This window comes from Zootoca vivipara, chromosome 7 (assembly GCF_963506605.1).
Source record: "Zootoca vivipara chromosome 7, rZooViv1.1, whole genome shotgun sequence".
Classification (NCBI taxonomy): Eukaryota; Metazoa; Chordata; class Lepidosauria; order Squamata; family Lacertidae; genus Zootoca; species Zootoca vivipara.
This window is the reverse complement of record NC_083282.1, coordinates 75,239,943-75,255,181: the sequence shown is the minus strand read 5'-3', so window position 1 is coordinate 75,255,181 and position 15,239 is coordinate 75,239,943. Positions and strand designations below refer to the sequence as shown.

General features: G+C 42.4%; 1 protein-coding gene across 1 annotated transcript in view; it reads left to right on the top strand.

Moving 5' to 3' along the window:
* GDAP1L1 (ganglioside induced differentiation associated protein 1 like 1) overlaps nucleotides 1-15,239 on the top strand; it is a 44,863-nt gene that overhangs the window by 16,263 nt on the left and 13,361 nt on the right. Inside the window, exons 2-3 of the mRNA XM_035123115.2 lie at nucleotides 2,499-2,691; nucleotides 9,623-9,796. Coding sequence (XP_034979006.1) covers nucleotides 2,499-2,691; nucleotides 9,623-9,796 — 367 coding nt within the window. The remainder of the gene's footprint in view (nucleotides 1-2,498; nucleotides 2,692-9,622; nucleotides 9,797-15,239) is intronic.

Sequence of the window (15,239 nt, the reverse complement as noted above, 5' to 3'; positions counted from 1 at the left end):
CAGCCCTTCAAAGGAAAGGACTGTCCTATGATAGCCCTTAAAAATAAAGGATTGTCCTCTGCATGGGGCCACCAATAGCAGCTCGTGGAGTGGGGTGGCGTTTTCGGCTTCCCAGCACAGAGGTCACTGCTGGTAACGGAGAGGAGGAGTAGGAAAGTGATGGAGAGGTTGGGGCAGTGTGGGCACAGCGGCAGAGCCAATCCGACACTCCTTCCACTGCGCTGCCCTCCCTACCGACTCCTCCCTCTGCCTCTGTGATGCCATCATGCCCAGCTCCGCCCTACGGATGACCACCCTAAAATGAGAGCTTTCTCAAAGCATTTTCAAAACCTTTGATCCCCATTCACCTAAATCATTACAATAGTAGAAGCCATTGCAAGGATTCCCACTAATGTAATTCTCTTCTCTCCTCCCCACATGCATGACCTGTGCCATCCTCAGATCTGCTCTGAAGGGTTCAGAGAACCCCTGGAACAGATTTAGGGGGTGCATGGGGTGAGGAGACTGATATAAGGTTCTGTCACACAAGGAAAATCCCTGCACTAATGCAACCTTAATGTTAGCGCTATGCTGAATATAACCCTTTGTCTCTAGGCTAGCTTCTTGCTCCCCTATCTGCAGAAAAATCTGATAATACTAGCTTCATAAGAAGCTTAATTTTCCTCTATAGCGGTTGAGTTGAAATGACTTTTTTCTCCTTTTGCTGAAAATTGCATCATTGTTTGTGTTGATTTTGTATTTATATTTTGGTGTGTTTCATTAAAATTTTATGGCACATATACATTTTTACTCCATTTTTATTCCTTTGAAATCCTTTGGGGGTCTCGTGACTTGCAACCAAACACAGCGGTGTTTTTAGGACACTCCATTCCATTCCCTCTTTTCTGTTTTCTCCACTGACTGTTTTTGGGTCAACCTCCCCCCACCCTCCTTAGGCTTTTTTTCCTATTGCTTTTTTGTACTTCTGCAAACTCCACTGATACATCATTCTGAGTTTGGCACTCAGAAAACTGAGATCATGGTTAATGTATGATGCACAACTATGAACAATTAAAAAAATACTACTGTAGTTGCATCAACAACACACGAAATGACGGGGGGTATAAGGGACTTAAAGGTTTTTTTAAATAATTATTACTGTTATTGTTGTTATTTACTCACTCTTTACCCTAAAATCCCAACAAACAAAAAGGCTTAATGGCCTAAATCAGTGTTCCCCAATGGATAAGGGAGCCTCCAGACTGTCTGTTGGAATTTTGTGGGAGGAATTCAAATCATACCAGAACTTTCAGGCTTGTTTTCAATGCAGTGTTACATAAGCATCCAATCAGCACAAGGATTTCTGCGTCTGCCACAGGACTTCCCACCGATGCCACCATAGGCCATACCCAAATCTGTTCCAGAGGGTGGGGTGGGGGACCCAAAACAGTTTTAGGGACTGCACTGGGAGAAGAGAGGGAGGAGTCCCATTGCAGAAGCGGGAATCCCTGTGCTGATGGGATGCTTATATAGTGCCACATTGGATACAAGCCTAGGTTTGCACAGCTAAAAGTATTAAAGGGCTCTGTGGCCCTAGCACAATAAATTCACTTTAAATAAGAACTGGACCTTTTGCCTTTTTGAAAGTGACGGGGCAATGCATTTTAAAAAGTGTGCAATGAACAAATGATTAACAGGACAGTGTATAAGCACCCCACAAGCAAATCAGGATAAATGTAGGGGAAAAGTTATAAGTATAACCGCCATGCAAACAAAACAAATCAGAACAAATGCACAAGATGAGATGAGATACATTGTTGGAGAGGACAGGATCACCCTTCAAAATGACCTTAACAGATTAGACAACTGGGCCAAAGCAAACAAGATGAATTTTAACAGGGAGAAATGTAAATTACTACACTTGGGCAAAAAAAAAATGAAGGTAGAAGAGGACATTGGAAGACTTTTAATGAACAAGAAAATTAGTCAAAGACTTAATGGGTTGTGTGCCTTAAAGGAAGATACTGAAGAAATGGTTATACTGTATGTAATCATATGATGTTATGATGAGGGCTGATCTGAAGAGCTAAATAACTTTGATTGGTTCAGGATGATGACATTGGGTTGCAGTTATTAAGATTGTTGTGATCCTTTGATTGGTGAAATGAAGTGATGAGTGTGTGATCTGGAAGTGTATCAATAACATTGCTTTGGATGTGGTTCTTTGCAGCCTCCTCCTTATTTTTGAGGTTGTCCCTATGTGCATTTATAGTTCAATAAATGCCCATCTTTTCACTTGGAGCCTGTATCCTTTTCTTTTGGGTTTCTGCGAGGGTAACCTCCAATCTAGGAACCCCCTTTTAAATTTATCCAACAATATAATCCAACCTCAATGTAAGTGTTGTGCAAGCAATGCTCAAGATACAGGTGATTTGGAGCAGCTCTAAGTCTTTGTTGTGTATGCTGCAGGAGGTTGGGAGGCAGCCCTGAGTCATATCTCCGCTTATTTCTTGCTCTAGGTCCGCCTGGTCATCGCAGAAAAGGGGATACCCTGCGAAGAGCGGGATGTGAGCATGCCACTGACTGAGCACAAAGAGCCATGGTTTATGCGTCTCAATCTTGGGGAAGAGGTACCTGTGATCATCCACGGAGACAACATCATCAGTGACTATAATCAGATCATCGATTACATGGAGAAGAACTTCACAGGAGGTAACATTCTAGAAATCTTTTCCGGCTAGAATTCCCTTTTGATAATTCTAATACCAACAAACCACATGGTTTGCTACTGATTTATTTACATTGTTTTGCTTTTCCTATCTCTTGGCATAACATGCAAGCCCAGTACACTTCCTTAAGCACAGTTTCTTGGGCCACCTCACCTTAAATGCTCACTGATCTACAAAGGCACGAGGCAAGAGCAGCTGGGAAACCAACCAACTTTGGAGAAACAAGCCATAGTTTGTTTAATCGTCTGTGAGACAACTCGTGGTTAGTTAAAACAAGCAACCCATGGATTTGTGTTATCTGTGAATCAGGTCACTGTGTAAGGAAGGTGACAATCATAGTCTCATTTTTAATTTTGGTGGAAGAACTCAGACCCTCCAAGTGTCCCTATTTTCCAGGGACAGTCTCTGATTTACAGTTTCTGATTTGATCCTAGCAAGTCCTGCTTTTCCTTAGGACATCCCTATTTCCATAAAAGAAATATTGGAGGGTATGAGGTTATGCAACCCCCAAGTCAAGGAGATAAGTTACTATACAACCTTTAGAAGACAGCTGAAGGCAGCCCTGCAAAAGGGACATTTATTTAGTTTTATTTTGGTTTTTATATATGTTGAAAGCCACCCAGAGTAACTGGGGCATGGGGCAAGTCAAGTGGATGGGGTATAAACCACCACCACCACCATCATTATGGAATAGGACGTCTATTTTAAAGAAATGTTGGAGGGCATGAGAGCTGATTTTACAAGGGTGTTGGATCTACTTCTCTGCGTTAATGTCATCACTATGGCCTTCGTTCCCAGTTTTTATTTCTGAATTGTCAGGCTTCAAAGGCTTAAGAGGGACATTTCAATGGGGTCTTACAGCTGGTATCACAGATCCTGTCAGCCATGCAAGCAGAAGCTTTAAGAATGGCCTTAAAATAGATCCATGAAAAAGGAGCCTTGGCAGCTTCTGTGTTCAAGTACTTTGCATCCAAATGAACTTCCCTTGCCGTTTATTGCATTCAGCAAATTTGAGCAGAGGTAGTAAACATTGCCCATGATATATGAGATCTTGGATTATTAGAATGAGTTGCTTTTTGCTAAGTCCCCCTAAAAATACAACTGAGACTCCAATTCTACATATACTTACCTGTACATATACATGAGGACAGACACATTTTATAAAAAATTGTGGGACCAGTTTGGAAATGGGGTTTGGGATTTAGTCAAAACATGCTTTTCCCTTCCACGAAACATAACAGTTCTTCAGAGGTTGGGTGCTCCTTGTTATTGTTGTGGCAACCTTAGGGTGAAGGGTGGGTGGTGGTAATAATAATATTTTTTTTAAAAAAAACATGATAATTTTATATACTGCTTAATGCTAAGGTAACTCTCAAGCGATTTACGAATCTAGAGTTGTCATATATCCGGAATTTCCTGAACACAGCCAGAATATGGTAGTCGTAAACAGTGTCCGGGCGGAATTCGCTGAAATGCCTGGAAAAATCTGCACATATGGCAACCCATGTCTATATCTTGGCAAATTTTCTTTAAAATAGCTCCAAAACCTCAACTTTTGTGTCTGGATTTTCACTATTTGAAATATGGCAACCATAACAAAACATAAAAACCAATTACACAACCTTGATAAAATTTCTCCCCCGTCCCCACCTCCAAGTAAACATGTTTAGATTAATTATGTGCTTTCTATGCTGCAAGGGTGCCAACATTGATCTACCTGAGGAGTGCAAAATCTCTACTGCAGAAAAAGCGTAAAAGAGTGAGGCGCAACACGCTTGTGCTTCCTATTTCAGTTGTTTGTTGGGATGTGAAAATGTATCTTAAGCCGAAAGACGGTCCCTTGCCAATGCAGAGGGTGGAACAACACAGTTTTTCACCACCAACTCTGCCGGCTGCACTGACTAATCACACCACACTCCACAATTTAAGGAGAGTGTTGTATTTTATGTCTTTAATCAGTACCGATGGTGGTTCCCCTTGCTTTTGTGAGGCAAGTGTTGCGGTCCAGAACCCAGTCTGATCCGTTTGTCAAAGTTCCCTGTGTGTTACCATGTCAAATGGTGACTGGATCAGAGTCCCATGTCCACGAGGGTAAAGTCTATTGGCCTGCTGGGGGGCCAGAGACATAGTCTAAACCAGGCATCCCCAAACTGCGGCCCTCCAGATGTTTTGGCCTACCCCTGCCCTAAGGTGTTAAGAATGGACTGTTTCCTACCACTTCAAAGTCAATGTACACCTTATTGGCCTCACACACCTAGGTGGTTGTTGTTGTTGTTGTTGTTGTTGTTGTTGTTGTTGTTGTTGTTGTCAATTTGGAACAAAGCTAGTTTGGGGACACACACACATCAAAATGCAATATTCACAAGAAATAACAGGATAGATATATGGATTGGGGTTAACATAATGTGGTGTGGTCTTCCCAAACCTGTGGTGTAGAGCTCACTGGATGTAGAGTAAATGGGAGTGTGTACACAGCCATTTTTCAAATGCTCCCCTTCTCCTATTAGCAAAGAGATGCCCTTATTTAACTTCTTATTTTGGTAAACTGAGCACTCTCTTTTAATGAGAAAAAGGGAAAGATGGAAAAGAAAAAGCTCTTGTTATATTGGTATTATTTACAACTGAGACACTTCATTTGCTATCAGCAGTCTTTTAAAGGATTTTGGCATTGAATAAGCCTTATATGGGCCAATTCAATCAAGAGGCTTAGGGTGAGGAACTACAATATTCTATTAGGATTAGAGCCAGATCTCTAAACTTGAAAGGTATAACAAGAGAAAATAAACAGGGGTTTTCTGTCCAATTAAATGCTCAGTAGTTGTTTATCAGTTAAGGTATGCCTTGATATTCTGCATGTGCTAACCCGAAAGAAATATTTAAGGGAGGAAATATCTCAAAAAACCCCACAAAAACCCCAAACCTTCCCATTAGCAGTACCTTGTGTGTGGAGCCAAAGACAGCAGGTCTGGGTGCATGAGAGAGCTCCCCAAAGCTGCTCTACTTCTCTGCCTTCAGAAGATGCATCACAAGCAGAAATTCAGAGGGGAATGCTTTCCCTTGCAGACTCACAGAAGCATCTTCAGCCAAATTTGTGCTTGGCACCCAGTTGTCAAAAGCCATGTGAGCCCAGGGGCGTGGCCAGCAATTTTCCACTGCCCCTTGACCACATGACAGAGCTCCCTTCACATGTAGAATGTATTAAGGGGGCTGTTGGCTCCAGCAAAGCTCACAAAGTCTGCACACCCCATATAGATGCAGGAAACTGTGTCTGCATAAACATACCAAAAAGCATGCTGTATGATTTAGCCGCATTCTCTTGCTCGCAGTAATGAGCTTACAGCCCAGATCAGATGCCACTGACCTTCAGGTCTAGAAAGAAATAATAATCCCCTTTCTTCCCTGCGCCTACAAACTGCTCCCTCCATACTTGGGCCCTGGCAAACAACAGCAAGATGTAACCACCCCCACCCAAAAAACATTGCACCACTGAACCATGCCAGTAAATTTACTCACTGTCCAGCCGATAAAAGTGAATGCCTCTATAAAACACGGCCCAGATATTCTGAAGAGAAATACCATCTTCCTTCTTCCAGCATTGTCCCCACTGCGTTTTTAGAAGTAACTGTAATTGAAAGATGGATGCCTGCTGTCGTGGAATGACTTGGGAGAAATAAGGCCAGCAACTGTAGGGGGAATTGACATCCAAACAAGGGCTGAATGGATGAGACACAGAGACAATGTATGTACAAACCTGACAAAGAAGACCTTGCAAGTGACAAGTTGATGCAGGAACTCTGCAGGTCTTGGATGCGAGGCAGCAAAAGATAAATCTGAGCAGTGGAGACCTGGACTCAAATTTGTGTTGAATTGTAACAAGTCTTTCATTGCCAAATCAAATTAGCAATCCCGAATCATGTAATTAATACAGACACTTAAAAGTACTGAATTATAGGGCTTATACTCAAGAAACTCACAGTTGGTTAGATTTGAATCCCTTCTCCCCCCAAAAAATGTTAGATTTCTTTTCCACCAAGGGTGGAACCTCACCCTTAGAAATCATGACCATAAAGAGAAAGAATATGAATAATAAATTAGGCAACATATAAGGTATTACTGGAAGAGGAAAATAACAAACTTAAATTGAAAGAATATAAGGAAGTTAAAAAAAATTGAACGATTGGCTGCCATATTTTTCAAATTAATCAGAGACTAGCAAAAGATAAACAAAAAGGATTTGAGAAAGAAATTTCAAGATTGGATGAGTACTTAATCCAATCTAAAAGTAAACATATTTCCAAATCATATGATTTGCTCCTAGAATGGGAGGTAAAGGAGGAGCAAGTGAAGACAGTGATGGTAAAGTGGGGCCAGGATTTAGGGAAAAATATTATGATGAGCCAATGGGAAGGGCTGTGGAAAAGAGATATCAAATTTACGGCATGCTATAATTTAAGAGAGAATGTAATGAAAATGCAATACAGATGGTACCTGACTCTGGTCAGACTGGCAAAAATGTATAAAAACTGTAGTGATGTATGTTGGGGATGCAACAACGGGGCAGGAACCTTTCTACATATGTGGTGGGAGTGCAAAGAGATAGTAGGATTCTGGGAAAATATCTATAACGAATTGAAAAAGATGTTTAGATTTTCATTTGAAAAAAAAACCCAGAATCCTTTCTCCTAGGTATCATGTCAGAGGAAATAAAAAGAATGGTCAGACCAAGATTTATGCATGTGACTATGGTGGCAAGGTTATTGATTGCCAAAAATTGGAAAAGCAGCAGCGTCCCAACTAAAACAGACTGGCTATCTAAAATGATGGAATACTTCCATATTGCCAAACTAACAGGGAGGATAAGAGGAGATACAGTACAAAAAGTGAATAAGGAGTGGGCTATCTTTAAGGAGGGACACGGGTGGCGCTGTGGGTTAAACCACAGGGCTTAGGGCTTGCCGATCAGAAGGTTGGCGGTTCAAATCCCCGCGACGGGGTGAGCTCCCGTTCTTCGGTCCCAGTTCCTGCCAACCTAGCAGTTCGAAAGCATCTCAAAGTGCAAGTATGGTAGATAAATAGATACCTCTCCGGCAGGAAGGTAAACAGTGTTTCCGTGTGCTACTCTGGTTCGCCAGAAGCAGCTTAGTCATGCTGGCCACATGACCCGGAAGCTGTATGCCGGCTCCCTCGGCCAATAACGCGAGATGAGTGCTGCAACCCCAGAGTCGGTCATAACTGGACCTAATGGTCAGGGGTCCCTTTACCTTTTATCTTTAAGGAATACATCAAAATTTATGTGGAAAAAGAATTTCTGACAGATATTGAGTGAATCCAGAAAATGATTAGAGTGAAAGGAGAGTAAAGTCAAGATAGAAAAAGAGATTAAAGAAATAATGAAATGTGTTTAGGCAGTTGGAAAAATGAAGTAGCGTAACAAGAACGGCTGGAAGTCAAGTCACTTGGTGGGTGTCCGTGTGGGGTAGGTGTGTAGGTATGTTGATATGTATAGTATAGGTGGGTACTGTATTATATAGGGTAATGTAGGTATGTTTTATGTTTCAAAAATAAGGTAGTGTGTTGTGTATGTGTATTGTGTAAATGTAAATGTAAATGTAGGTGTTTTATATGTTAAATTAAAAACAATTCTTTCCCAAGCTTTGTAGTCTTAAAAATCAGACTCATTGCAGCCCAAACCCTGGGCATAAAAAATTATCCAATACCATTCTGCAGTGAACATATACACAAATGCAGATAGTGTCTTGCATTTCTAACTTGTATTAAATTTTTTTCCGGCCTAATTGAAATCCTTGTAATGTTATAGCGTCCCTGGCTGGGTTCAAGCACATCACCATCATTATTTAGGCCTATTTATTAAATTTCAAATTTAGGTACCACCATTATTGAAGGTTATGATTTCAGGCCTGTTGGTGCAGGATTTAGATGATACAATAAAAACAGAGGTTTAGAATTGTAGAGTTGGAAGGGTGAATGCAGGAATCATTTTGCCCAACATGAGACTCGGACCAACAACCCTGAGTCTCCTGCTCTACCGACTAAGCTATCCCACATATGACTACTGTCTCTGTGCTGCCTGTTTCTTCTATGTTACCTTCAAAAAGGTAAAGGTAAAGGTACCCCTGACTGTTAGGTCCAGTCGTGGACAACTCTGGGGTTGCGCGTTCATCTTGCTCTATAGGCTGAGGGAGCCGGCGTTTGTCCACAGACAGCTTCCGGCGAACCAGAGCAGAATACGGAAACACCATTTACCTTCCCACCAGAGCAGTACCTATTTATCTACTTGAACTTGACATGCTTTTGAACTGCTAGGTGGGCAGGAGCTGGGACCGAGCAATGGGAGCTCACCCCGTCGCAGGGATTCAAGCCGCTGTCCTTCTGATCAGCAAGCCCTAGGCTCTGTGATTTAACCCACAGCGCCACCTGTGTCCCTTATCTTCTTAGTCATTGCCAAAAGTCCCAGTTCCTTGACATTTTAAATATTGGATGCAAAACAACCCGTAAGAACAAAGCAAATGCAACAAATGTATACAGTCGACCTTGGATTGCGAACGCCTTGTGAGTTGTACGTTTTGGCTCCTGAACACCGCAAACCTGGAAATGAGTGTTCCAGTTTGCAAACATTCTTTGGAACCCGAACGTCCAATGCGGCTTTTGTGGCTTCCGATTGGCTGTAGGAGTTTCCTGCAGCCAATCGGAAGCCACTCCTTGGTTTCCAAACCTTTGGAAGTCAAACGGACTTCCAGAACGGATTCCGTTTGACTTCCGAGGTACGTCTGTACTCAAATTGTGTCCTTTTTTTTTTAAGAATAGAAAATCTGAAGTAAAAGAGAAAACCCTCATATAAGCACTGCATGTAACTAAAGAATGCATTTATTTTAGTTTTTCTTGCTACATTTCAGAGCACGTTACCCAGCTAATTCCAGAGGCGGGGAGTCTCCTTCATTCCAGAGTAATGCAGTACAGAGAGATCCTGGATTCCTTGCCCATGGATGCCTATACCCACGGATGCATTCTCCACCCAGAGCTCACCATGGACTCTATGATTCCAAAGTATGCTACAACCGAGATCCGAAGTAAGTGGCCTTTGCACAAGATAAGTGTGCTGACGTGTTGCATCTGTTGATTCATTTGAAATTTTGCAAGATCCCCCTTAGCACCCAGCAGTATAAATTGCTTACGAAATTATGAACGGGCATATTAAATGGAAGAGATGGAGTAGAGCAATGTGGCATAATGGTTAGAGCATTGGACTAGGACCTGGGAGAGCAGGGTTCAAATCCCCCCCCCACTCAGCCATGAAGCTCTCTGTGTGACCTTGGGCCAGTCTAACCTACCTTGCTGTGAGGACAAAATGGGAAGGACGAAAACCACATGCACCACCTTGAGATCCTTGGAAGATAAAGGTGGTATATAAATATAATATAAATATTATATAAATATAATACAGTGGTACCTCAGTTTATTGGTTCCGGAAGTCTGTTCATAAACTGAAGCATTCATAAACTGAAGCGAACTTCCCCATTGAAAGTAATGGAAAGTGAATTAATCCGTTCCAGATGGGTCCGCGGCATTCGTAAACCGAAAATTCGTAAACCGAGGTGTTCATAAACTGAGGTTCTACTGTAAATAATAATAAATAGAGCAGGGGTGGGAAAATGTTTTCAGCCTAGGACCACATTTGCTCTTGAACAACTGCCCAGTGGCGACATATGAGCAGTGAGCATCGCCAGCAGTGAGCATCACCGTCATGGAAAGCGCATACACACACACAGGAAATACAATTGTTGCATAAAGTAATCAGCATGTATACATTTGTCATTTCCAACAAAGCACACGTGCAGTTTTCTGCATGCAAGCACCGTGGCTAGTAGGAAATATTAGGCTGTGTACACATTCCCATTTATTCCGGCTCCAGCATGCTTCCACCGCTGGTGTTTGAAGTTTTAACATATACATTGCATTAGCCACAACCCATATGTGTCCTATAGTTTCTTAAGAAATACTGCTATTTGAGGCGTTTCCCCTCAAACCAGCTTCCATCCAATTTGAAAACGTGAGCCAAGGTTAAGCTTGAGGTATGCGCATTTGAGACAGCTATTGCACATGCAGATGGCAGCACATGCGCAGTTGACAGCTTCACTGAATAAGAATTTGGCACAGGGAAACAAACCGGATAATGCACATTGGGTGAAGATATCCCTGCTCCCTCTCTGGCATGCAGAACAGCATACAAAATGTGACTTAAAACGCAGAGGGTGCAAATGACCTCACTGCGTTTTAAGCCACTAATGTGTGCACAGCCATTGTCTTGTGAAAACTCAACTCAAAGCCTTGACTGGCTTGTATTACCGTGTTTCTCATATTATAAGACATGTCTTATATTTATTTTTTCCTCAAAAAAACACACTATGGCTTATTTTCAAGGGATGTCTTATTTTTTTCCTTCTCCTCCTGCCGCGGCTGGCATTGCTGCTGCGCCTATCACTATGTCTTATTTTCGGGGTATGTCTTATATTCCTTGAATGCTTAGAAATCCTGCTATGGCTTATTTTATGGGTATGTCTTAAAATATGAGAAACAGGGTATTATTATTACATCATTTACCTACATCCTAGGCACTCAGCCATTAAAGGTGTTTGTTTATGCATGCTGGCAGCTCTTATAATTAATTAAAGACAATTACAGGTTGAAGAATCCAGATTGTGAATGGCCAAAGCAGTAACAGGGTAAAATAAACAAATAACTGGAAGGGAGACAAAAGAGCTGGACTGGAAGTCTGCAGGGAGAGTTAAGAATAATAGACTGTCACAGTATGACAGAGAGAACAAAAACCTCCATACGCTCAGGAGTAGCACATTTGCGGGTTGCTTTATGCTAATGGCTTCGAAGTTATTTGATAGTTATTCCGGTCTGGAAGAGCTAGGAATCTCTGAAAACGCTCAGTGTGCTCAGAACCCCTTAATTTCCACCAGCTTCTTTGGAAGCAGCAGATTAGTAAAGCTGGTCTGCATGTGTGTGTGCAAGAGATAAGCCCTTTGCTTTCAGTTACAGGGCATATTTGCAAAAGTTTTATCCATGGGGAAAGAGACTTTGAAAAACACCTCTTTTGTCATTGTATAAAAGGCATTATGATTTCATGCTGCTGGGATTGTTATTGGTGAATAGTAGGCGCTCCTAAAAAGTAATTTCTAACCCAATGGATGTTACCGGAGAAAAAAGTGTTCAGCTGAGTTTGCGTGATAGATGCATGTAATGTATATTTGGCCCCATCTGCACTATATATTTATAGCAGTATCATACCATTTAAAGCAGTCCTGGCTTCTCCAAAAGAAATATGGAAACTGTAGTTTGTTAAGGGTGCTGAGAGTTGTTAAAAAGTAAAGGACCCCTGACAGTTACAGTAAGTCCAGCCGTGAACGACTCTGGGGTTGCGGCGCTCATCTTGCTTTACTGGCCAAGGGAGCCGACGTTTGTCCACAGTTTTTCTGGGTCATGTGGCCAGCATGACTAAGCTGCTTCTGGAAAAACCAGAGCAGCGCATGGAAATGCCGTTTACCTTCCTGCCAGAGTGGTACATATTTATCTACTTGCACTTCGTGCTTTCGGACTGCTAGGTTGGCAGGAGCTGGGACCGAGCAATGGGAGCTCACCCCATCGCGGGGATTCGAACTGCCGACCTCCTGATGGGCAAGCCCGAGAGACTCAGTGGTTTAGACCACAGCGCCACCCGCGTCTCGAGTTGTTAGGATATCCCTATCCCCCCCCCAAAAAAAGAGCAGCAATTCCAAGGGAAGACTCTGGAAATCATAGTTCTTTGAGGCGAATAGAAATCTACAAATATCAGTAGAGTGCAGGTGGTTTGTGATGTGATGTTTGAATATTGCTTTGGTTTTAATATGTCTCATAAGGCTTGTTTTCTGGGGGAAATGGGGGAATTAAGTAAAATGCGTCTAGTTGTGGTTGAGATAGTTCCCGGCTATCTTCTCAACTGTTACAAGAGAATAGGACTGTGTGGAAATGGTAATTGGGGCAGTTAGCCTGGCGGCAGAGGAAGAGGGGTAGTTGGCATGGCGGCAGCAGAAGCAGGGTTGGGTAGTACTTCCAATTTCACCAAGCAGTGAAAAAGGATGTGCTGCCCCTGGGTGGAAAACCTCCATTTTATTATAAATGATGGCGGAAGTAACCTTTTTCCAGTATGCAATAGTCGTACAAGACTGTATTCCTTCTTGTACAAGAAACCACACTGTGGTACTTTTCTGGAATTAAGTCTCTTATGACACCAAGGTGTTGCCCAGTGTTCCTGTGAGGAAATGCTCTTGCACTGCTCCTTGGTATTGCAGGTGGCCAGATTCCCCCCCCCACCTTACAGCTGTTCTGCCCCCCCCCCACATCCAATTACTGTATAGATAGTTTAGTCAGTAGAGCATGACATTCTTAATCTCAGGGCCGTGGGCCCAAGCCCCACATTGAGCAAAAGATTCCCTTGTGGTCCCTTCCAACTCTACAACGCTATGATTTTATCTCTGTAAAATCAATTGGACTTGTAAGATACTTAAATAGATCATTCCCTATACGAGGGCTGGGCTGAGGGTCTTTGACTGGATTTTTGGCCTCTCTGGCACTAAAATTTATGCAGATTAGGTTTCAGAGACAGGACGAATTGGCATCAGACTCTGTACCTGACCTACAAGCATTCATGAAACATTGACAATGGTAATATAACTCCTCCACAAGGACGTCTCTTTAAATACGCACTTCTGCTCTAGACAGCGACTTTGTCACAATGTCACCGCAGGTCTTGCACTTTAGTAGCTCCAGATAACTCTGGATCCAACTGCTCAATTTACAGCTGCATTTTTAAAAAATGTCCCTAAACTTGGCTTGAGATTTGAAAATGAAACTAGGCTTGCCTTATACCTAAACCAGATTTTCCATGAGAATGCCTTTCGTTACCAGTTAGTCACCTGTTCTGGGCCTGGGTACAATTCCCTGTTCCCCACAGGACCAGATAGTGCCTCCTGAAGCCCACAAGAATGTGGGCACAAATGTACCACAATATATTTAAAAGCTGAGGATTCTCGAAACAGACTCCCTCAATCTAACCTACCTCCCAGGGTTAAGTTCTGTTAGATGCTCAGTAACTGTGCTAGTACTTTATTGCTTACGTGTCCACAGAACCTTTGAAAGGGAGGAGGAGAGCGGGGACAGAAAACCAGAAAAAAAATTGGCTCTGCCTCAGATTGGTCAAACCATCAAGTCCAAGTCCACCTGCTACTGATAAACAGAGGTGTACCTAGGGTCCCTTGTGCCCTTGGTAATGAGCTGTATAGGTGACACCACCCCACCCCCTGAAAAAAGGCACTTTACTAGAATAGCCACATTTGAATTTACTGCATTTTACATGGCCCAGGTATTTGAAGCATCCAGAGTGAAGGCAAGGCGACGAGAAAGGGCCAATAAAATAAAATAAAATAAAATAAAATAAAATAAAAGCCTTTGTTCCGTGGTGCAAGAAGCACAGGAGGCTTCTTCCACATTTAATCTTGCTGCAACAATGGGGCTATACACAGTATAGTTTGATTTTGTGCCAGTGTACTGGAAGAAGCAAAGATCACCAGAATTGAAGCAATGATTCTTCAACATCAACTTCGTTGGACTGGTCGTGTTGGGAGTGATGCCTGATTATTGTCTTCCAAAACAATTACTCTATTCCGAACTTAAAAATGGAAAGCGTAATACTGGTGGTCAGCAAAAGGGGTTTAAAGACTGTCTCAAGGCAAATATTTAAAAATGTAGTATAAACACTAACAACTGGGAAACACTGGCCTGCGAGCGCTCCAGTTGGAGAACAGCCTTTACCAAAGGTGTCATAGGCTTTGAAGACACTCGAACTCAGGACCTAGCTGCCAAGTTTTCCCTTTTCTCACGAGTAAGCCTATTCAGCATAAGGGAATTTCCCTTTAAAAAAAGGGAGAACTTGGCAGCTATGACTCAGGATGAAAGGGAGAAATGTGTTAAGAAGAAGGCACACTTGGCAAACCCTCACCGTGATCAGCTCCCGCCCGGAAACCCATGTCCCCTCTGTGGAAGGATGTGTGGATCCAGAATTGGCCTCCACAGTCACTTACGAACTCACTGTTAAGACCGTGTTCATGGAAGACAATCTTACTCGGCTACGAGTGATCATTAGTAGTAGTAGCAGCAGCAGCAGTAGTAGTAGTAATAATAATAATTTATGTATACCTCGCCCATCTTATTGGGTTTCCCCAGCCACTCTGGGCAGCTTTAACAAAATATTAAAAATACAATAAAACATCAAACTTTAAAAACTTCTCTAAACAGGGCTGCCTTCAGGTGTCTTCTAAAAGTCAGATAGTTTTTTATTTCCTTGACATCTGATGGGAGGGCGTTCCACAGGGAGGGTGCCACTACCGAGAAGGCCCCTACCCACCAAAGTTGTTCCCAGCCCTTATATGCAAATTAGCATTATGGGCCTGTGCACCAAGTATTTTAATT